This window comes from Chiloscyllium plagiosum, chromosome 11, assembly GCF_004010195.1.
Source record: "Chiloscyllium plagiosum isolate BGI_BamShark_2017 chromosome 11, ASM401019v2, whole genome shotgun sequence".
NCBI lineage: Eukaryota > Metazoa > Chordata > Chondrichthyes > Orectolobiformes > Hemiscylliidae > Chiloscyllium > Chiloscyllium plagiosum.
In genome coordinates, this window is record NC_057720.1 from 65,462,690 (window position 1) to 65,485,950 (window position 23,261).

General features: G+C 40.3%; 1 protein-coding gene across 4 annotated transcripts in view; it reads left to right on the top strand.

Annotated features, from left to right (window-relative positions):
- The first annotated feature begins 5,703 nt into the window (after positions 1-5,703).
- The window catches only part of LOC122554490 (L-selectin-like), a 34,684-nt gene continuing 17,126 nt past the window's right edge, over positions 5,704-23,261 (top strand). For 2 of the 4 annotated variants that reach the window (XM_043699600.1, XM_043699603.1), the window contains exons 1-3: positions 5,704-5,759; positions 16,491-16,578; positions 19,348-19,731. In XM_043699600.1, the coding sequence (XP_043555535.1) occupies positions 5,751-5,759; positions 16,491-16,578; positions 19,348-19,731 (481 nt within the window). In that variant the 5' untranslated portion in view covers positions 5,704-5,750. Of the gene's footprint in view, positions 5,760-13,316; positions 13,449-16,490; positions 16,579-19,347; positions 19,732-23,261 lie in introns of those variants that run through there. The other 2 variants (XM_043699602.1, XM_043699601.1) reach the window with 2 other exon arrangements.

Below are 23,261 nucleotides of genomic sequence, written 5' to 3' on the forward strand. Positions count from 1 at the left end.
AAATGAAAACATCCCTTTCAATCAATTACTGTTTCTTTGCACCTTTAACCCTTATCAAGACTTTTTCTACAACAAAAGGAACCTCTAAATAAGTGTCAACATCATAAAAAACACCATCCTTATCAAGTGAAACATTATAATAGTAATCAGCTCTTACCAACTGTCTCTTGGACCAGAATAAATTACAGAACACTAAATAGTTTATGTACTTGTTGAACACCTTTTAACAGGGCCACTATCCTCTTAACTGACAAAACAGTGCTTCTGTGAAATTGCATGAATGAATGAAACTCACACCTGAAACTCACAACCCAGCTCTGCTAATCAGTTTAATATCCTTTATTCTTTTATTAGGTACAGGTATAATTTTTAACTTATTTACAGCATATAGGCCTAGTATTTTTTTTACTGACATTTAATAAATTAAAGCCAAAAGGACCAACATCTCTTAATTATGTAAGCAGACTGGACAGACACTCTTAATCCCATCAGAAGTAACAGTCACTATTAAACAGATGTTTAACCCATCTCCGGTCTCAAACATTTGTGTACTATAGATAAAACTATGTAACATCATATGAATGGAATTTTAATAAACATAAGGACTGTGTATAAAGAGTTAAAAATCACACAATACCAGGTTATAGATAACAGGTTTATTTGGAAGCACTAGCTTTCAGAGCGCTGCTCCTTCATCAGGTGAATAAAGGAACAGCGCTCCGAAAAGTGATGCTTCTAAATAAACCTGTTGGACTATAACCTGATGTTGAGTGTTTTTTAACTTTGCACATCCCATGGAGGTCCAACACAGGCATCTCCAAATCGAATGTAAAAGAGACTACTGTAAGAACAATATTTCAGGATTCCATCGCCTTCTTGAATTTGAGCTACTGCTGTTGCTGAATAAAGAGGCTATTGTTGCCACTCACTGATTTCGGTCATTACTTGAATATGATCCCACATCTGTAAAATTGACTATTCAGTTTATCTTTTTCAATTTATTAAATTAGATACGGTAAGTATTTGACTGATTGTAGTTTCGTTTTCTATTCTGCTATCAACTGAAGTGTAAATATGAAGAACAGGTGAGCCATTGAATCTGATCACTCAGGAAGTTATTAGGCGACTTGGAAACAAATCGAGCAAATTGATCTCCTGTGAGAATACATCTTGTACAGTAAGTGACACGGTTTCTTGCTCTTGATTATATTGTTTCTCAGCCAAGTCATTGTTCTACTCTCCTGCCTTGTTTCCTTTCTCTTCTCTCTAACAGACAAGATAGCCAGTTAGTCACATGCCTTCCACAACTCACACTCCCCTGAGAAATGGGCAGAAAGAAGAAAAACAAGGTCTGCAGGAAACAGATGTTTTAAAGAAAGCTGTATCATGAAACCGCAGTATGTTGAAGAGGGTGGATGTCACTCAGTGGCATTCCTTTTCTCTCAGCATTTTAAGAGGAACACCCACTTCATTAGCATTTGACATTTCAAATTCTTTATCACATTACCCAACAAAAGACAAGTATAAATATGTACAGTATAAATATATAGGTAAGTGTAAATAAGAAACAATATGTACAGGTAGTTGAAATTTCCAAAGCCTTCTTTGCCCATTCAGAAGCCCACCTCCTTTCACATGTTAAAATTCCTCTCTCTACCACCTGACAGGGTCAGATTTATTCCAAATACTGGACATCAGAAACCAAGATATTTGGTGTAGGACAAGAAACCAGTTTAACCAAAGCAGCCTTTGAAATCTGAAACACATTGAGAGAACAATTGGTGAGGTTAGAACTGTTAGACTGCTTTAATGCACAAGACATGCAATGTTGAACAAGAGTTATGATCAAAGTTATTTAGTTTAATCATCGATTTATAAAATGGTCCAAAGTACAGCATGTACCTCACTCACCACATTGGTAGTCATCTTACTTAAACATTCCTTTTAACTATCCTCCAGCATTTATACTGCAGCCCAACCAGTCCACACAGACCCTCTGAAGAGTAACCCATCCAGACCCATTTCCATTTGACTAATGCACCCAACACTATGGGTAATTTAGCATGGCCAATTCACCTGACCTGCACATCTTTGCACTGTGGGAGGAATCTGGAGCACCCGGAGGAATCCCACGCAGACACGGGGAGAATGTGCGAACTCCACACAGACAGTCACCCGAGGCTGGAATCAAACCTGGGACCCTGGTGCTGTGAGGCAGCAGTGCTAACCACTGAGCCACTGTGCCACTCCCTTTGCACGCCTCCCGTACCTTCAAGATGAAGCTTCCTGACTTGATTCCTAACTTGCGTTATTATATTACTTGTGGCCCCACGTGTAACACCTGCTCCTGCATTCTTCATAGTCATGGGTTTTTCTCAAACTTTTTTCCTGTTTCAGGTGAATACATATTGTGGTTGGTGATGAATGGGTGAGTGATCCATTTTGTAATGATAGAATGTTTGTCATGAGTTGGAGGAAGACTTAGTTAACTATTACTATTTGTCTGCTCACCATTTTCATATATTTATACACTTAGAAAAACAACTTCCGATGACCTTTTGTCGAACTGCCATTTGAAATGTGTATGGTCTATGCATTTCTCTGGAACATGAAGCATTAATGGTAACTCTTGATCTCATATTGTAGCTGGAGAAAATGCTCCAAGGTTCTTGAAATGTGACATTATAATACAAATACAAATTAGTAGCCTTTATAATAGATATTCATCAGAAATAAGTACTTTTGTAATAATGGCTGCTGTGATGGAGCCTAATCATTTAGATGCTGGCCAACTTCCACAGTACCACAGAAACAATCAGGTACGTGATTTGCTTTTATTCCCTTGTTGCTGCATTTACCCCGATTTTTTGAAGCAGATTCAAAGTAATTTTCACAAGGAAATTGGATAAATAACTGGAAATGGAGAAAAGACTGCATGGCTATGGAGTTAAAAACTAATAGTCCCCTTCAGTGCTGTGAAAGTCTATGAGTTAAAGTTGGCCTATTAGATTAGATTCTCTACAGTGCGGAAATAGGCCCTTCGGCCCAACCAGTCCACACTGACCCTCTGAAGAGTAACCCACCCAGACCCATTTCCCTCTGACAAATGCACCTAACACTATGGGCAATTTAGCATGGCCAATTCACCTGACCTGCACATCTTTGGACTGTGGGAGACAACCAACACAGAGAGAATGTGCAAACCTCCACACAGACAGTCGCCCAAGGCTGGAATTGAACCCGGGACCTTGGTGCTGTGAGGCAGTAGTGCTGACCACTGAGCTCCCATGCCACCCGGTTGTAGCCTATGTTATTTGTTGGAAACAGGTTCGTAGAGAATGGAGAGTTTACTTTTCAGGCTTTCATGAGTCACAGAAAACTAGCATGCAGGGACATCAGTTAATAAAGAAAGTTAATGGAATGTTGGCTTTTATAGCTAAGAGAATAGAAAATAAAGGTAAGGGAGTATTGTTGGAACTATACAAGGCATTGGTGAGACCACATCTGGAGTATTGTGCACAGTTCTGGTCCCCTTATTTGAGGAAGGATATGGTGGCATTGGAGGCAGTTCAGAGGAGGTTCACTGGATTGATCCCAGAGATGAAAGGTTTATCGTATGAAGAGCGATTGAACAGTTTAGGCCTATGCTCTCTGGAATGTAGAAGAAAGCGAGGAGATCAAACTGAGATATTCAAGATGAGTAAGCGTGTGGATAAAATAGACATGGAGCGGATGCTTCATTTTGTGGGGCATTCTCGAATGAGAAGTCACACTGTTAGGAGAAGGAGTAGCAAATTAAAAACAGAGGTGAAGAGAAACTACTTCTCCCAAAAAGTTGTGAATCTGTGGAATTGGCTGCCCCAAAGTGTAGTGGATGCTGGGACAGTGCACAAACTTAAGGAGGAGTTAGGCAGATTTTTAATTGGTAATGGGTTGAAGGGATATGGAGAGAAGGCAGGAAAATAGGGGTGAGGAGCATCTCAGCTATGATTGAATGGCAGAGCAGACTCAATGGGTCCAATGGCCTAATTCTGCTCCAGTATCTTATGAACTTATAATCAGTAGTGTCCTGACCCCTGGACCAGGAAGCCTGGTTTCAAATCCCACTTGTTCCATAGGTGTGTTTTAACATCTTAGTATCGGCCGATTAGAAAATATCTACTTTTCGCTACATCAGGTCTTCTTTCTGTTAAAAATCACAGAACGATAATTCAAACTTTATTGGAGTGTGGTTTCCTAAAGTCACTCTTTCTGTTACTTTAATTGTTTGAAATTTTAAGGAAACATTTCTCAAGTCACTGGAAAATACAAATTGGTGCAATGTAATAACAAGCTGCCAATTCACGATGAGCTTGTTTTACCATGGGAGCATAGAGCAATGTTAACCCTTATAATTCTCTCAATGTTAACCTGACACCTTCAGTGGCAGTGTTGACTTTTGCCATTAGGATGATGTTACTCTTGATGATGATGATCCCTCTTTCAATGGCAGGAGGTGAAGAAGCTGCAAATAGAGGAACCTGGTTTAATCCATGTTGGGTTCATGAAACTTGGCCAATTTGGGTGACCAGGTAATCCCTCTGAACATTTTAAGTCAGTGATTTGGTGAAAGCCCCAGGTACTCAATCAGTTAGTGGTCTTCTAAGATCAATTACTTATATTTTATGACATAATGTCACCACTTTTCCTTGAGGAAATGGAACAAGAATAAAGATGTCCCCCTCTTGTTTACAGTGAGCATTCCATGGCAAGGTCAGGATGAGGGAACAATGAAGAATGGGCCATCGGTATATATACAGAGCTGAATCTTCCATTTTTGCCTCTGTGTCAATTTTGAGAAGTTTCAACTGCGTGAGATCCAAAACTATTTTCCACATAATGCTCTGCTGTTTGTCTGGCCTGCACGGTGCCACTCCCTCACAATCCTGCAGTAAGCTGAGATAGAGTGCTCACCAGGGCCGAGACTGTCTAATTTCAGGTCATGAGTGCCCTATTGAGATACCAGCCAAGCATCACTTCAACTCTGCAAAGCAGAAATGGTATATCACTGCTCAATTCCAAAGGAAACGGCTGTGAGGCAGAGCTCAGAATCCTGTTTCCCTGACAGGGAACTGGCAGTGCTGGGAGATGGGTTGGTGGAGAGGAGAGCTGTCCTCTTTCTCTAGGCCTGCGAAATGAGATCACTGCACAGAAGTCTGATCTGAAGTAGCCACCCAGGCTTGTACGGTGTCCACAGTTCAGAGGAATATGCAATAGCACCACAGGAGGGACAATGGCCTTTCATGCTCCACAAGAGTTAATATACCAGCCTCTCTCTTCTAGCTGACACTCACTCTGTCTCTGCCACTGCACACACCTCCCAGCAAGGCTCATGATCCACCATGCCCAAGGGTGGATTCAGTACCTTTCCTGAATGACTCTCACCAAGCCCCAGTAGCCCTTCCTGTCCTCTACACTCCTACTCACTCACTCAGGACATCTCACCCCTTCTCCTGTTCCTGTCCCACCACTGGCAATTCAACCAGGCACCTTCATCTCACTCAATCCTCCCCTCCATCTCATTACTATCACAATCAGCCTGAGAGGGCCAAGGCATTGGGTGACATTCATCTCCTCTCCTCATTGGAGAAGGAAGTATTTGAACTTGTGGAAAGGATACATCACTACTATAGGCTACATTTCTCTCCCTGATACAGACCTGAGAGACAGTGGGAAGACAAGGATAAAGAAAACCCTCAGAGGCTGCATAGATGACTCAGGTAAGATTTCATTATAAATAGAATATCACATCTCTAATATAGGTTCACTTTAAATCATCATCTCTCTGATCAGCTGCCAGTTTAGCTGTAAGACTGGTGATTAAGATACAGGAGCTGCCCTTCGTTAGCATCATACCATTCCAAAACTGTCTGAAGGAGTATTACTCTTTCGAGCCCTGACGAGTGAGTGACCAGAGACCCCTGACTCTATGCAGCTCCCCAAATGAGTTATCATGCATCCACAGGTTGTGTGACAAAAGATAGCCCTAACCCCAGAGAGCAGAGCTCAGACCCTCTGAGAACCACCAAGTATCCGACTGAACAAGCCCAAGCCCCCTGCACTGATAGTCCTTGACTGTTTGTGCTGGGACCCCCTGACAGTAGTCTGTCTCCCTTGAACTAACTGAGGATTACTCCTTGCAGACTGAGACATGGTCATTTGGTTAAAGCCGATGCATTGTTTTTGCTGCACATGCTTCTGACATATGGAGTTGGTGTTGCATTGATCCAGCACGGTGCCAGACAATGACATAGCGATCCCTGTGGCTTATCCCACTGACAACCAAGACAAGCTGCCTGGCTTTCTATTGGAGGTAGACTGCAAAGGATGTCCGAAGGTCTGCGTGCTTGTTTGTTCTGAAGTAACCCACAGAGCACAAAAAGGCATAGCAAGGCAGAAATGCTGTCAGCAGTCATGTAATTGCAAAGTGAGCTAGCACCAAGTGAGAAAGCTAAGAAGCTGGAGATGCACCCAATTCCAATGCTGAAAATGGGTGCCTGTCCAAGTAGGCACAGCATTCTGGCAGCAGCATTACAATGAAAGGTGTTGGTGTGTTCCAGAATACAGCATTGTAAACTAAATGGGTTCGAGATACAACAAGGTGAGGCTGGTGTGGATCAGTGGATGTTGGGGATAAGGCATGTGTGGGAAGACTGTCTCTGTCCCTGAATTATAACCCAAGGTTTTGGGAAGTGCTGTCCAAGTGGAGACCTGGAGGAGCAAGAGGCAATCCACAGCTGCCCATGTTCCCAGGCTGTGAACATACCAGGAATTGTCACCACCTATCTTCTCTCCAGTGAGTGGAAGAATGGGATGCTGCATGGAAATGAGGTGGATTAATTTGTACTAATGGGATAAAAATGCTTGCAAATAATCTTCTGGCTCCTCACTAGATGGATTCTAGTCTCACAATTCAAAACTTAGACAATTAATTGGACATTTTTTTTTCTCAATGTCAGAATTACATTTTTCCAAGTTTGACATATTTCCCCAACTGATTCACCATTGGCCAAATCATTCAGGGGCTGGGAAAATTCAGCCTGTTCACTTTGTTTTTCTACAGATGCTGAGAATATCCAGGATTTTCTGATTTCATTTTATCATAGAACTGTAGTTTCATGATGACCAAGAGCCCATTCTCCTAAAATGTTGCTATCCTTGCCTATTGTCCTCACCTATGGGGTCAGGCTTTTGGTCCATGTTCACTACTGTAAGTCATGTTTCATGTAGTGGCTCAGTGGTCAGCACTGCTGCCTCACAGCACCATGGACCTGGGTTCAATTCCAGCCTCAGGCGACTGTGTGGAATTTGTATGTTCTCCCTGTGTCTGCGTGGGTTTGCTCCGGTTTCCTCCCACTGTCCAAAGATGTGCAGGTTCGGTGAATTGGCCATACTAAATTGCCAATAGCATTCAAGGGTGTGTAGGTTAAGTGCATTAATCAGGGTAAATATAGATTAATAGGGTAGGGGAATAGTTCTGGGTGTGATACTCTTTGGAGGATTTGTGTGGGCATGTTGGGACAAATGGCCTGTTTCCACATCGTAGAGATTCTATGATTCATCTGCATTCAGTTCAAATGAAACATCCAAAAAGATAAAAACAACAAAGCACAAAAAGTTTGCAAATCATTTTCAAGGCCTTTTGTTAACGATTCCCACAATGTTTGAGATAGAGAAAATTCTGTTATTTTAACCGGAATTCTAAACACCATCATAATATTTTTACTGTAGTCATTCTTTCAGCCCAGAATGGGTGAGGAATCTAAATTGTTAGTGGGTGGCTTTGTGGCCTGTACAGGAGAAGTAGAATACAATATACAGGTTTGTAAAGCCATTACCAGTTGTGTTTACAATACTCAGTGTGAATGAAGGATTTGATGAAAAGAAACCAGAAATATTTCCTCTCATTATAAGTTCAGCTTTTTAGAATCTGTTTACAACTGCTCTTAAATAGTAAGCACATAGGAATTATTAAAACCTTTCTCTTACTTTTACAGTTTTATTGTTAAAAAAAATTCTGGTATAATCTCCTCTCAGAACCAAGATTGTAAACCACAGCCTCTACAATACTATGATGTACTTTGAAGCAGCTCCATCAGACCAACAATGCCAACGGTTCTGCACAGATAACGGCTGAAAGTGCACTCTCGAAGACATTAAACACAATGCCATTGTCAGAAGGGAAGAAATTGACCTAAGTTCTGCTTCTGATCACTATCTATTGATTTCTGCTTGTCAATATAATCATGTGGACCTTAAATGAGAGCTTGATCAGATTTGATTTTGTTGAACTTCAGGGGGGGGGGGGGGTTAACTACAAGGCAGACTATGAAAGAAGTGAAAAGGAAGGATAAATTAGGAGATATCATTAGAGATGTTGGAATTCATGAAGGTACAAAAATAGGATAGGGGCACTTTACTTGAATGCTTGTTGCATTTGTGACAAAGTCGGTGAGTTAACAGCACAAATCATCGCAAATGAATATGATTTAGTAGCCATTACAGAGACATAGTTACAGGATAGTCCCAACTGGAAGTTTAAATATGCAGGGGTATCAGACTATTCGGAAGGAAAGACAGGAAGGTAAGGGAGGTGGTGTAACTCTGATAAACAGCGATGATATCAGGGCGATGCTGAGAGATGATATAGGTTCTGTGGAGAATAAGGTTGGATCCATTTGGGTGGAAATTAGAAATTCTAAGAAGAAAAAATCACTGATAGGCAGAGTCTGTAGGCCACAAAATCATAACATCACATTGGGGCGAGCAATAAACAAAAAAATAACTAATGCCTGTAAAAATGGTACAGCTATTATCATCTGGGATTTTAATCTACATGTCGATTAGTTGAACCAGCCCAGTCAGGGTAGGCTTGAGGAGGAGTTCATTGAGTGTGTTTGCAATAGTTTTCTTGAACAGTATGTAATAGAACTGATGAGGGAGCAAGCTATCCTAGATCTGGTCCTGTGTAATGAGGCAGGAATAATTAATGACCTCATAGTCAGGGATCCTCTTGGAAGGAACCATCACAGTATGGTTGAATTTAGAATATAGATGGAGAGTGTGAAGATAAAATCCAATACAGGATCCTGTGCTTAAACAATGAAGACTACAATAGGATGAGAGAGGACTTGACTAAAGTAGACTGGAAATAAAGACTTTATGGTGGGACAGTTAATGAGCAATGGAGGACTTTCAAAGCAATTTTTCAAATTGTTCAGCAAAAGTATATCCCAGTGAAAAGAAAGGACTGTAAGAAAAGGGGTAATCTCTCAGGGGGGTCTAAGGAAATAAGGAAGACTATCAAATTGAAAGAGAAGGCACCCAAAGTGGCCAAGATCAGCTGGAAACTGAAAGATTGGGAAAGCTTTAAAGGTCAACAGAAAGCCACAAAAGAGGTATAAAGAAAAGTAAGATAGAACATGAGAAAAAACTAGCACAGAATATAAAGACAGATAGCAGAAGTTTCTGTAAGTATGTAAAACAAAAAAGAGTGGCTAAAGTAAACATTGATGCTTTAGAGGATGAGAAGGGGCAGTTAGTTATGGGATATGATGAAATGGCTGAGGCATTGAACAGGTATTTTGTATCGGTCTTCACAGTGGAGGACATTAATAACATGCCAGTAATTGACCAAGAGACGAAGGTAGGGGAGGACCTGGAAACAATCATTATTACGGAAGAGGTAGTGTTGGGCAAGCTAATGGAGCTAAGGGCAGACAAGTCTCCTGGCCGTGATGGAATGCATCCCAGGGTACTGAAACAGATGGTGGGCAAAATAGCAAGTGCACTGGTGGTAATTTTCCAAAATTTGGTGGATCCTCGGGCAGTTCCAGCAGATTGGAAAACAACAAATGTGACATCACTGTTTAAAAAGAGCAGTAGACAAAATATGGGGATTGTAGACCAGTTAGCTTAACCTCTGTCGTGGGGAAGATGCTTGAGTCTATTATCAAGGAAGAAATAGCAGGGCAGCTCAATAGAAATTGACCTTTTGAGCAAACGCAGCATGGGCTCATGAAGGGCAGGTCATGTTTAACTAATCTTTTAGAATTCTATGAAGACATTATGAACACAGTGGACAACGGGGACCCAGTAGATGTGGTATACTTAGATTTCCAAAAGGCCTGCGACAAGGTGCCGCACCAAAGGCTGCAACGTAAGATAAAGATGCAAGACATTATGGGGAAAGTATTAGAATGGATAGAGGATTGGTTAATTAATAGGAAGCCAAGAGTGGGGATAAATGAGTGCTAGTCTAGTTGGCAATCAGTGACTCATGGTGTGCCTCAGCGGTCAGTGTTGAGACTGCAATTATTCACAATGTATATAGATGATTTGGAGTTGGGGACCACGTGCAGTGTGTCAAAGTTTGCAGATGAAACTCAGATGGGTGGCATAGCAAAGTGAGCAGAGGACTTTAAGTGAGTGGCCAAAGGTCTGGCAGATGGAATACGATGTTAATATATGTGAAGTCATCTATTTTGGTAAGAGTAACATTAAAAAAGACTATTAATTGAATGGTAAGAGGTTGCAGCATGCTGCTATGCAGAGGGACCTGGGTGTCCTTGTGCATGAATCACAGAGGTTGGTCTGCAGGTGCAGCAGGTAATTAAGAAGGCAAATGGAATTTTGTCATTCATTGCTAAAGGAATTGAGGTTAAAAGCCAGAGAGGTTATGTTGCAGCTGTATAAAGATGCTGGTGAGGCCACACCTGGAGTACAGTGTTCGGTTTTGGTCTCCTCACTTGAGAAAGGATCTACCGGCACTGGAGGAGGTGCTGAGGAGATTCACGAGACTGATTCCAGAGTTGAGAGGGTTGGCTTGTGAGGAGAGGCTGAGTAGACTGGGATTATTTTCATTGGAGTCTAGAAGTATGAGGGGGGATCTTATAGAAACATCCAAAATTATGAAGGGAATAGATAAGATCAACACAAAGGGATATTTCCACTAGTAAGTGAAGCTAGGACAAGAGGGTATAGTCTCAAAATTAGGGAGAGCAGATTGAGAAGGAACGCCTTCACCTAGAGGTTTGTGAATCTATGAAATGCCCTGCCCAGTGATGTAGTTGAACAATCAAGGAATTAAGGGATATGGTGAGAGTGCGGGTAATAGGAGCTGAGGCACGAGAAGATCAGCCATTTTCTTATTGAATAGTGGAGCAGGCTCAAAGGGCCGGATGGCCTACTCCTGCTTTTAGTTCTTGTGTTCTTATGTTCTTTTCCCTGACCAAACCTGGTCAACACTTGGACAAAAGTTACATTCTCCAACAGTAAAGATTCCAATCAAAGGAGTGGTGCACAATCAAGGGGCTGCCATCTTTAGGTCGAGCTGTTAAAGTGATGTCCTGTTTGTACCTTCAAATGGAAATAGAGACGCTGATGATTACGGAAAACTGGAACCAAATTGTGGATCTGAATGTCCATTGTCTTGACAGTTCCCATGGCTCCTTTCTATTATTTGAGAGATCATGTGGATTTAGAAATACCCGTTAAGAGATCTAGAATATGAATTTTAGCTATTGCTAAGTGTTAAAACTACATTTCTTAAGAACAAGAATGGTCAAAATGCTCTTTTTATATCAGCATAAAAGATCCATTTAAGCTTCTCAGTCTCCCACCATAACTATGGTAATAAATTGGCAGAAAACCTAAGAAAACAGTGTTCACTGAGAGTTTGATTGCTCATGAAGTGAAAACCAGTAACTAGAATGTGAATCACTTGATAATGCATCAATGGTATTGTGAAAAGTTATGCTTTAGTAGGATATTCAGTCTGAGGTGGAAGAAACGTGTGACCTATATCTATCAACTGCATTAAAACCAGTCCAAGTATAATAAGGTCCCGTGGGATAAAAGTTAGGCATTTCGGAAAATACTGTATTTCCTCTGGTAATTAGAATGACTTTTACTTCAAATCATACAGTTATACAGCAGAACACAGACGCTTCAGCCCAACTAATCCATGACGACCAAACATCTCAATCGGACCTTGCCCCATTTCCCAGCCTTTGGCCTATATCCCTCTAAACGCATCCAGATGCCTTTTAAATGTTGTAATTGTACCAACCTCCACCATTTCTTCTGACAGCTCGTTTCTTACATGCACTACCCTCTGTGTGAAAAAGTTGGCTCTCCAATTTTTTAAATATTTTTTTCCCCTCACCTTAAACCTATGCCCTCTAGCTTTGGACTCCCCATCCTAGGGAAAACGACCTTGGCTACTCACCCTATCCATACCCCTCATGACTTTATAAATCTATATAAAGGTCACCCCTCAGCCTCCGATGCTCCAGAGAAAAAAAGCAGCAGTCTATTCAGTCTCTCCCTGTTGTTCACCCTCCAGTCCTGGCAACATTCTTATAAATCTCTTCTGCACCCTCTCAAGTTTCACAACATCCTTCCTACAGAAGCATGACCCTGTATCCCAAAGGTGACCTACTAATGTCCACAACATGACATCCCAACTCCTATACTCAAAGCTTTGACCAGGAAGGCACTTATCTGATGGCTTACTTCTGACTTAAACCATTATATATTCATAAAATGCTGCTTAATGATGCATTATGCCCTATCTCCACTGTTCTGCTAAAAATGATAAGTATTTGAAAACTTTCATCATACAATCACTGTGAAGCATTGTCCTAACATTCACAATAGCTTCTAACAAAGCAATGAATATATATCCTGATCAACCAACAGATTGATTAATATCTATAAACTATCCTAATCTAATCCTATCTTTACTCAGACAGATCTTGCTGATGTACAGCTTACTGGCTCTGCAATTTATAGAAATGGCCTCTTTGAAAGCATATGTGGTGCAGATCATTCTGCTATAACACTTTCATCAACGCAAATTCACTGTAGCACAATTGACTAATTGAGAACACTGTTTCTAAATACGAACTTTTAAAACATGCATTGGCTATAACACGATTACTGCACCAAAGATTTAAGCGCTGTTTCTAAAGTGTGATTTTTTTTAATAACATGGGGTTGCACAAGGACATAACCAGCGCATTATAGAAGAACTGGCTGTATTCAAGAGGGAGTGTGGGAGGAATGGTGACTGCTTATCTTTCTATTTCATAAAGATGTATCTTTAATGTTGTTCAATGCTTCTGAAAGAGTTTACATGGATATCTCTGTAGGGAGACCACATTTTTATTTTACACTGTTCTTTTTTGACAAGCATTGCAGGAAGCTTGTTGGTCAGCAAATAGAGTGAGGGGAGAAGCACAGGTGTGGCCGGGGCTGAGGCATTTGGTTTGTAGATAGGCACAGTACTGCGCTGAGCAACTGCAGCTGACAGAAGAAAACAAAGTTCTCCCCACTGAACAAAACTTCTCAGTGAAGTAAAACAGGGAGGGTAAAGCCAACCATAACATAGGAAAATCCCTGAAATGGTAAGTTACATTCATTTTATTCTGTTTTAGTGGAACTTTATTGAAAAGATTATGAAAATATAAAGTAGGAATTAAAATAAATGTGGGAACATAAAGAAATATTTTAAAGAGTTAAAATGTTGAGCAGAAAACATACAGTCTGGGTCAACCAGTCTGTGAACTGTCATAAAGCACATTTCATCTTGAACAGTGAATAAGAAAAAGACTAGAGATTTGAAAACGTTGAATGTAGTTGTAATGTGTTTAAAATGTTTGAATGCACAGCATAATGAATAATATTTTGACAAAGATATTTGCACTAAAGGAGTTCATCAGATCACCTCACAGAACCACTGATTGTTTATGAGCAGTGGTTAATTTTCTTAGAAAAGAGACGAGAAGTATACAAAGTCTGAAGTAAAGAGGCGTATTCAGTTGTGCTAGGATTTTGTGATACAGTTATAATGAAAGCAATCAGTCAGATTTACTTGGAAATAAAAAAAGTGACAAGATACAGGAGTCAACAGCTAAAATAAAAATGCCAACACATTGTTGCTGTGATATTACATTCACGGATTATTCACTGCACTGTAATTGATGTATGAACTAGTATACTATAAGGTGACATATTTAGGATGTACAAAATTGAAATAGTCACCCCCCTAGCTGTCCAAACGTTGGATCATAAGTTGACTGAGAATTGAACAAAGAAGAACAGTAATCAGGGGAGGTTGATTTATTTCAAACTAATGCTTGTCACTCCTGAGACTCCCATCAAAAAGAAAACTTGAATTTATACAGCACCTTTCATGACCTCAGGATGTTCCAAAGTGTTTTACAGCCAGCTAAGTACAGTAATAATTGCATTTCAAAAATTAATGTGAAAAGTTCAGCAGGTTCCACAAACACTAACATAAAAATAACTGGGTAACTTGCTTATGCAAAATCATGGTGGTTCATATTCCATCCAAAAATCATCAGCCTTCAGATCATATTAAGCAAGGTAGAAGTTCAAGTGTTGAGTTAACAAATGAACAGATAAATCATCAAATTGGATAATGCAAAGCAATACATGGTGATACAAAAACACAAAACTTTGCTACATGGCTACTGGAGGGAGGGAATTAGAAAGCAGCAACATTATGATAAACTGGTATAGATCCTTGACTCAACCAAACCTTGAGCACTGTGAAGAGTTTGAATCTCTATCTAAAGGATGCAAAAAATATTTACAAGTATCATATTAAAACTGAAAATTTATGTTGATAAAGAAAGAAAAGGGAGGACAAAGTGATCACCTGAAGTTTTCAAATCTATGAAAGAGGTTCATAGGATAGAATGCTTTAACTTATGGGTGAGACTGAAACTAGGGGCAATATTGGATCATTCATAATATATCCAAAAGAGAATTGAGAGAAACATCCTTACAAGAGAGTTGTTAGAAAGTGAAACTCAGACTCCAAGGCATATTTGAGCCAAATAGTATGTGAGGGGGAGATTGGTAAACTCATGAAGGAGAAAGGAACAGGAAAATGTGTTCGTATTGTTGGATGATGAAGGTTGGGTAATCTGTGCGTGAAGCATAAACATTGACAAAGACCTGTTGGGACAAATGATCTATTTCTGTGCTAGAAATGCTTTGCAGTAGTTTTTTTTATAAGAAATTGTATGGAAGTACATAAAGCAGAAAGGAAAAGTTATGTAGTTTAGTATATTACTAATTATTTGTGCAGTGATAGGGCAGCTGTTGGAAAGTTGCCCAATTAGACATTAAATTTAAACTTTAACTGTGACATTGGTAATAAATCATTCATAAGGTCTTACATGGAAAGCATGCACAAATGGTTATTGCCCTTACAGAAAAGAGGAAAACCATTCAGAGAAGAATACAAGAATAGTTCCAGGTTTAAATCATTCAGAAAGGGCAAAGAAATAATATCCATAATATTACAGCAAAACTTTAAAGTTTGGATATTGGGCTGTGGTGGACATGTTTCAGTTAGATTCAAGCTTTTAAAAGAAGGTTAAATGATTTGATTTATAAAGTGTTACATTGTACTAAGGATCTGAGTTTTGCTGTAAAAATACTAGCTTCCTATTTATGAATTGAAAGCATTAATGTAGATGAGTCATCGAATCTCTGCACTGTGGAAAGAGGCCATTTGGCTCATCCAGTCTGCACTGTCTCTCCAAAAATACTACATATTTAGCCTGACTAATCCACCTAGTCTGCATATCCCTGCACACAATGGGAAATTTAGCATGGCCAATCCACCTAACCTGCACATCATTGGACTGTGGGAGGAAACACACAAAAACAGGGAGAACATGCAAATGCCACACAGACAGTCACCTGAGGCTGGGATTGAACCTGGGTTTCTGGTGCTGTGAGGCTGCAGGACTAACCACTGAACCACCGTGCCACCCAGAGTGCACAATGACTTGGCATGAATGGATTAACATCTTTGCTAAAATAATGATCAAAGGAATGACATGCAAAAATATTGACGTTACCAATATCACAATCTTTACATGATTCATGAAATAGCTAAGTACCTTGCAAATAGTAGCTCAGTTGCTGCATTCAAACAGAATTGAGTGAACAAACAGCACAGCCGCAAGGTTTGATATAGGCAAGAGACACTACAAAGAGGGTGTGGTTTGAATCTTTTTTTCTGCAAACATTGGAAAAATACCGAAAGCAAAGTAGAATAAAAATAATAGGGGAGCGTGGGGCATTTGGACTAGTTTTGAATTGCTGTAACAAAAACTGTGTCCAGATACCACACCCTTACATCTTTCTATGCTGAAACCTCCTGTGGTTCTATGAAAAAGAGATGCGAATGGGTGGGGCCATAGTCATGACATGAGTAGTGGCAGAGTCTTTACAGTTACATATATATTAGATTTTTAACATTTCATTAAAAACAATTCCTTGGAGGAACTGATATTAGCTATTCTGTAAGAAATGTCCATATCTAAAGTGTATAGACTCTGTAATTTGATGTGTAGACTGCACATATTATTTACATCAAAAATATAATTTTTGTTTTCTTTCATTAGGGCATTTATGTGGAATTTTGTGCTCAACAAAAACATTATTTGGTTCAGAAGAGGATTGCTCACATTTGGCTTTTAATTCTGCTTCATGGTAAGGCTTTACTCTCCTGTCTTTCTGAAAGGACTTTAATGCCAGTGTAAGAACAATGTTTTAGGAACAGGAAAAGGCTAGTAAACAACAATGAAGTCCTTTTTCAATTGAGCAGCTCTGCTTTTCCTGCTTTCTCAACTCAGCCCATCCTGCAATCACTTCTGTCTTCTTTTTAAAGGATCTAGTTTTTTTTATATAAACAAAATAACTGTGGATGTTATCAATGTGAAATAAAATAGCAAATGTTGGAAAGTCAGGCAGCATCTGTGGTGAGAGAAACCTAAGTATAGATTTTGGTTCAGTGATCATCAGAACTAAAACAAAAGAACTTCCTCTAACTGAACCAAGCAGTGAAGGTAAACACATGGTAGGCTCTTACTCACTCAGCTTCTTTGTCAACTCGGAGACAGTGAGGACTGCAGAAGCTGGAGAGTCGGGGTCAAAAAGTGTGGTCCTGGAAAAGCTCAGCATTTCAGGCAGTATCCGAGGAGCAGGAGAGTCAATGTTTGAGCATAAACCCTTCATCAGGAATGTCAGGGCTTATACCCGAAACATCAATTTTTGTGCTTCTTGAATGCTGCCTGACCTGCTGTGCTTTTCCAGCACCACACTTTTTGACTGTGTCCAGCTTGACTCACATTTTGCTTCTTTCTCGTAGCAGATGTGTGATACACCTTTAAAAGGTGTGCGCATGATGGTATAATGCTCTCAGTCTCCATTGTATCGAGCTCTGATCATGCAGCATGTCATGCTGAAGGAAACATACTGCAGTATCTCCAAATTGTAGCATTTGAGCCTGGGCGTGCAACTGCTTGTGATTGTAATGTACATATGCAGATACCCGGTGCTGCGATAGAAGTTTGTTTCATTCTTCATTGTCATGTAATCCACATCTCATCCTTATATTATGGGAGCTAACATAGGAATCACAATGTGAAAGTGGAAGATAATTAATACATATCACTACACCATGATCATGTCTTGCCTCATCCATTCCAATTTCCTGACTCTGATATATCTCCCACCTTTCTCCTCTACTTGACTTCTCTGCTCAATGATCTGACCATTAGGGCTGGATTTGATGATGCTGGCAAGAATCTCATCCCTGACTGTCCAGCCACAGGAGTCTCAGATATTCTGTTTTAGTGAAAGCCAATCGCATTAAGTGCCACTCAACCATTTATGCTGGACAGCAGTGGGACTGGGCCTTCTCTGAAATCCAAGACCCTGGAGGCAGTAGTCTGCCCACTGGTCAATCAGAGGCTGACAATTGCATTGAACAGGGTAAAAACAATAACTGCAGATGCTGGAAACCAGATACTGGATCAGTGGTGCTGGAAGAGCACAGCAATTCAGGCAGCATCCAATGAGCAGCGAAATCGACGTTTCGGGCAAAAGCCCTTCATCAGGAATAATTGCATTGAACAGCAGCACCACTGATGATACAGTGGCTATTTCTGGTACTACACCCACCTGAGCCACAGTGCAAAGCTGAAAGATGTTGAGAGGAGAATTGTGAGATGGAGATCGTAGGGAAGGGAGCTTAAGGCAGGAATGGGGGTCAGCAGCAAGAGCTGGGTGTTTGTCCAAGCTACTACCTTCTCCTCTCTCCCCATTACTGGGTCACATGATCAGAGACTGAATGTCTTTGAAAGAAAGGCCCTGTCTGGGAGGGCCCACACAAATTTGCTAATTCATGCTCCCCATATGTGATCTAACTACCCACTGCTAGTTTAATAAATGGGATGAGGCCTTGAATATTAATTGCCCACAGATGCACCTCAGTTGACGGCGGAATACTAAAGCCATCCACAGGCCATGGATCTAATCGAGAGAAGGCAGAGAGGAATGATTAAATATCCTCCCCGCAACCAAACTCAGCACAAGGCAAAGCAGTAGATTTTGCGCAAAGAGGTTACAGTAACTTTGTCTTTCTGTCTTCTTCAAATTACAAGAATTGCCCAGATATTCACTGTGTCAATGTTCTTTTTGCTTGACTTGTTCAGACAAGATAAGCTCTACACACAAAGAATGGAAAGGGCAGAGAAGATATACATGTCTGGCTAAATTCGGGAGGACAGACTCGAAATGTTAACTCTCTCCATAGCTTCTGTCAGACCTGCTGAATTTCTCCATCAATTTCTGCTTTTGTTTCAGATCTCCAACATCCGCAGTTCTTTGTTTTATTTTGGCGAGAGAGAGAGACAAGGTTGTCAGAGAGACCATGGTTTCAGTTAACATGGTCATGAGCTGGACAGAATATTAACCCCCTCTCAGCCAATCAGCTATGTTCTGTTTTAAAGTGAGAGTTCTCATCACCATGTCTGGATATCGGGTCTGAAATTAACAGGTTCTGAAGAAGGGTCACAGGACTCAAAGTGTTAACTCTGTCTCAATCTCCACTGGTGCTGACAGACCTGCTGAGTTTCTCCAGCAATTTTTGTTTCTACTTGCTTGAAATTAGCCTGTGTTATAGTTAATCTGACATTACAGTGAACAACCAAAATTGTAAATGGGAATCAAAAATGAAAATAGACCATGTTCGAAGTAAGATTTACAAGTCTCCACAGAGAGGAAAGCTAGCTCACACCTTTATATCAGAATTGGAAGACAAGAGATTGTCTAACAATTTTCTTTCAGATTTATTTCTAAAGGAGGTGCTTGCAATCAAAATATTAAGCAGCTTTTTCACTTTCTGGCTGCTGGTGAATCTCTGGTGTATTTCTAATACTTTCTGTTATATTACAAGAGAATCTGTTGCCTTCCCAGAACTAACAGCTTGGGAAGGAGTTCAGAGTTGGAACTACAGCTATTCAACAACAGATATGACATGGCCTGATGCCAGAAACTATTGCCAAAGTTTCTTCACTGACCTCGTTGCAATTCAGAACCGTGAAGAAATTAACCATCTGAATACGGTGATACCGAGGAACCCAACGTATTACTGGATTGGAATAAGAAAGATTAATAATGTTTGGACCTGGGTTGGAACTAACAAAACACTGGATGAAGAGGCAAAAAACTGGGCTGCAGGTGAACCAACTCCTGGTGCTGAAGATTGTGTTGAAATTTATATAAAGAGAGCAACAGATGCAGGAAGGTGGAATAATGATCCCTGTCTGGAAAGATCAAAACGAGCATTATGCTATTTAGGTAAGATAATTTTGTCAATTTCTGGGTAGAATGTATTTTGGGGTAAGTGGCCCAGGTGAGTGAAAGAAAACAAGAAGTAATTTTAAAGTTTGGTATTTAAAATGATGCTAATTTATGAATTTGGATGATGAAGGAGTCTTGTAGTTCCTGCAATTCACCTTGTGGAAGGTATACACTCCTAACACTGTGTGTCAACGGTGAAGGGAGTGAATATTGAAGGCAGGAATTGAACTGCAAAATTAAGTTAGCTGCTTTGTCCTGGATGGTGTCAAGTTTCCTGAGTGTTGTTGGAGCTGCTCCCATCCAGGCAAGTTGGGAGTATTCTATCACACTCCTGACTTGTGCCTTGTACATTGTGGATAGGATTTCAGGAGTTGGGGGGTGAATTAATTGCTGCAGAATTCCTAGATTCTGATCTGCTCTTTTAGCCACAGTATATAAATGGCTGGTCCAGTTCAGTTTATGGTCAATGGTAAACACCAAGACTTTGATAATGGGGTTTCAATTGCAAAGAGATATAGTTAGTTTGTAACATGTTGGAGTTGGCCATTGCCTAGTACTAAGTTGTGCATACTTACTTAATTCTTAACAGCACAAGCCTGGATGTTGTCCACATTTTGCTGCATATGGACATGACTTCAGGATCTGATGAATAACGAATATTGCTAAGTATTAGTGAACAACCGCACTTTGGAGCTTAAAATTGGTAAAAGATCATTGATGAAGCAGCTAAAGATGTTTGAGCCCAGGAGACTATACTTAGGAACTCCCGTAGGGATGACCTGGTATTGATAGAATTGATCGGAACAATAACAATCCCTCTCTGTTTGACATGATACTGTGTGATTTGATGGGGTCTGGAGTCAATGTCATCGCTGCAACTCCACCCACACCCATGCTGCCTCCAGGTCCATGCGTATCTCCCATACACCTTCCATGTCCAATAATATTTCCCATAAACTACTTGCCATACCCCCAAAATGTCCACTCATATTTCCAATGTTATTTCCATACTCCATTATATCCATTCGCCCAGTAACCATGCAGGAAATTTTCAAAGTATTTGTAAAGGTTTTTTAAAAAATTAATCACTCATTTAAACTCTGCTTGCAAACATTGTTCATCTTAAGAGCTTATAAAACTGTCAATAAAACATAAAAGCATTCAAGCCCCTTTTGAATAAACACTATCTTTCTTTGGTGTTCGTCAAAATAAATAAACTCATAAAGACCGAACTGAAAGATCTCTGAGAACTGTTAAACTAATACCAGTCACCATGCGCAGTTATGCAAACAAACAGATGGCCATTATTGTAGAAGGCAGAAAAGCATGACTAATAGTTAAGGTATTCGAATACTGTACTCACAATTTCAGTCAATTTGATGATCCCTAACCTTTCAAGAAGAGAGTGCTGTGATCTGTCACTGCATTAGAAACATGCTTAACATATCACAGACCATTGCATTATAACTTCTGAAGTTTGAAATTTCTGTTAAATGGTTCTCAACCCCACCACAGGCTCCCACCACACAGCCATGACCTGTCACAGTGCAGCTAGAAGCATCAACCCAGCTGTTCCAACAATGACCTTTTTCCCAGTTTAAGCTCTGAAGTGCGGTTGTTCACTAATGACTGCATAGTACTTAGCAATACTTGTTATTCATCAGATACTGAGTTACTGAATTCCACTACTGCAAAGCATGAGGTTCAGTCACTTATCCGTAGTGGAAGAATTAGGACTAATGTCTGCTTATGCACCTGTTCCAGCTTCTGATTATCTGAGTCCCTTAGCTATAGGAGGCTCATGACCAGACATAAAAAGAATAACTTGGAATTTACAAGTAAAAAATAAATAAATTCACACAATAAAATCTCAGACAATGGAATATCTTACTCTCGTTCAATATTTTGAGATATCCAATGTCCTTGGTGCAATTGATGCTGTATGTCGAAACTCAGAACTCTCAGATTAGCCACTCTCTCCCTCATAAGAAAACTATTTGCTATTCTGAGATAGCCTCTCTGTTTACTGTCGTGTCTGAGAATGGGGTTACGTGGCAGGAATGCTAGCTATCCTTCGACACAGTGTTCTCTGACCTGAGCATGGTCCTTGTCAGACTTCCCTGATTTAGTTCAGTTGTTGAGCAGTTGTTGGTTGAGTCATGGTTGTTAATAATGTAAACCTTTTCACTTTTTCAATGAAAATATCATCTTGCTATACAGACCTTGCCACAGGGATGTGTGACAAAGCCTCTACAGTTTTTCAGAAACATACACTATCTTTGTATTAAATTTCATCATCTTCAGTCTGAATCATTGTATTCATAGAGATATTTTGTTACCTCCTCAGATTTGAAGTCATGAAAGTTTGTGATTTGTCTCTCTCTCTTGAAGTGAAAGCCAACAACATGATCCGCAAAATGTTTTTTATGTCACAAAAATTGCTTCCTCTTTCACAACTTGCTTCTGTTCAGCTTCCATCAGTGAATGGGATACATGTGAAACTTGAAAGGGTTCAGAAAAGATTTACAAGGATGTTGCCAGGGTTGGAGGATTTGAGCTTCAGGGAGAGGTTGAATAGTTTGGGGCTGTTTTCCCTGGAGCTTCAGAGGCTGAGGGGTGACCTTATAGAGGTTTACAAAATTATGAGGGGTAAATAGACAAAGTTCTTTTCCCTGGGGTTGGGGAGTCCAGAACTAGAGGGCATAGGTTTAGTGTGAGAGGGGAAAGATATAAAAGAGGCCTACGGGGCAACTTTTTCACTCAGAGGGTGCACGTGTTCCAAAGTTCCAAAACAAAGCAACAGCCTATAAAACAGTAATTGCTGCTCCTGGAATTTGAGGAAATCACCTCCAACACCTAAAATGCCTCAAAAAAGGAGCAGCTGTTATAGCCAGAAATTCTTCCCGTCCTCTATGCTCTGACACTTCGCTATGTTTTATGGCACTGGGCAGGATAAATTGAGGACCTTAACTGCCAATTAATCAGGCAGTTAAGGGCCTCAATTAGTCTAAGGGTGTGTGGTCTTGTGGGGACTTACCCAACTCATATTATGGGTTACTTTCATGCTAAACAGTATAAACAGCAAGTGATAGACAGGATTAAACAAGTCCACACCAATGATTCGGATCTAAGCTCTGCAGTCCTGCTACATCCAGTCAGAAATTAAACAACTTACTAGAGGAGAGGCTCCACAAATATCCCCACCCTCAATGATGGAACAGCCCAATACATCAGTGTAAAAGATGAGGTTGAAGCCTTTGCAGCAATCTTCAGCCAGAAGTACTGAGTGGATGATCAATCTAGGCCTCCTGCAGTGGTTCAGATACCAATCTTCAGCCAATTCGATTCAATTTACATGATATCAAGAAATGGTTAGAGACATTGGTCCTGCAAAGTCTATAGACCCTGATAACATTCTGTCAATAGTACTGAAGACGTGTGCTCCAGAACTTGCTGCTCCCTGCGCTAAGCAGTTGCAGTACACTTACAACACTGGCATCTACCTGGCAATGTGGACAATTGCCCAA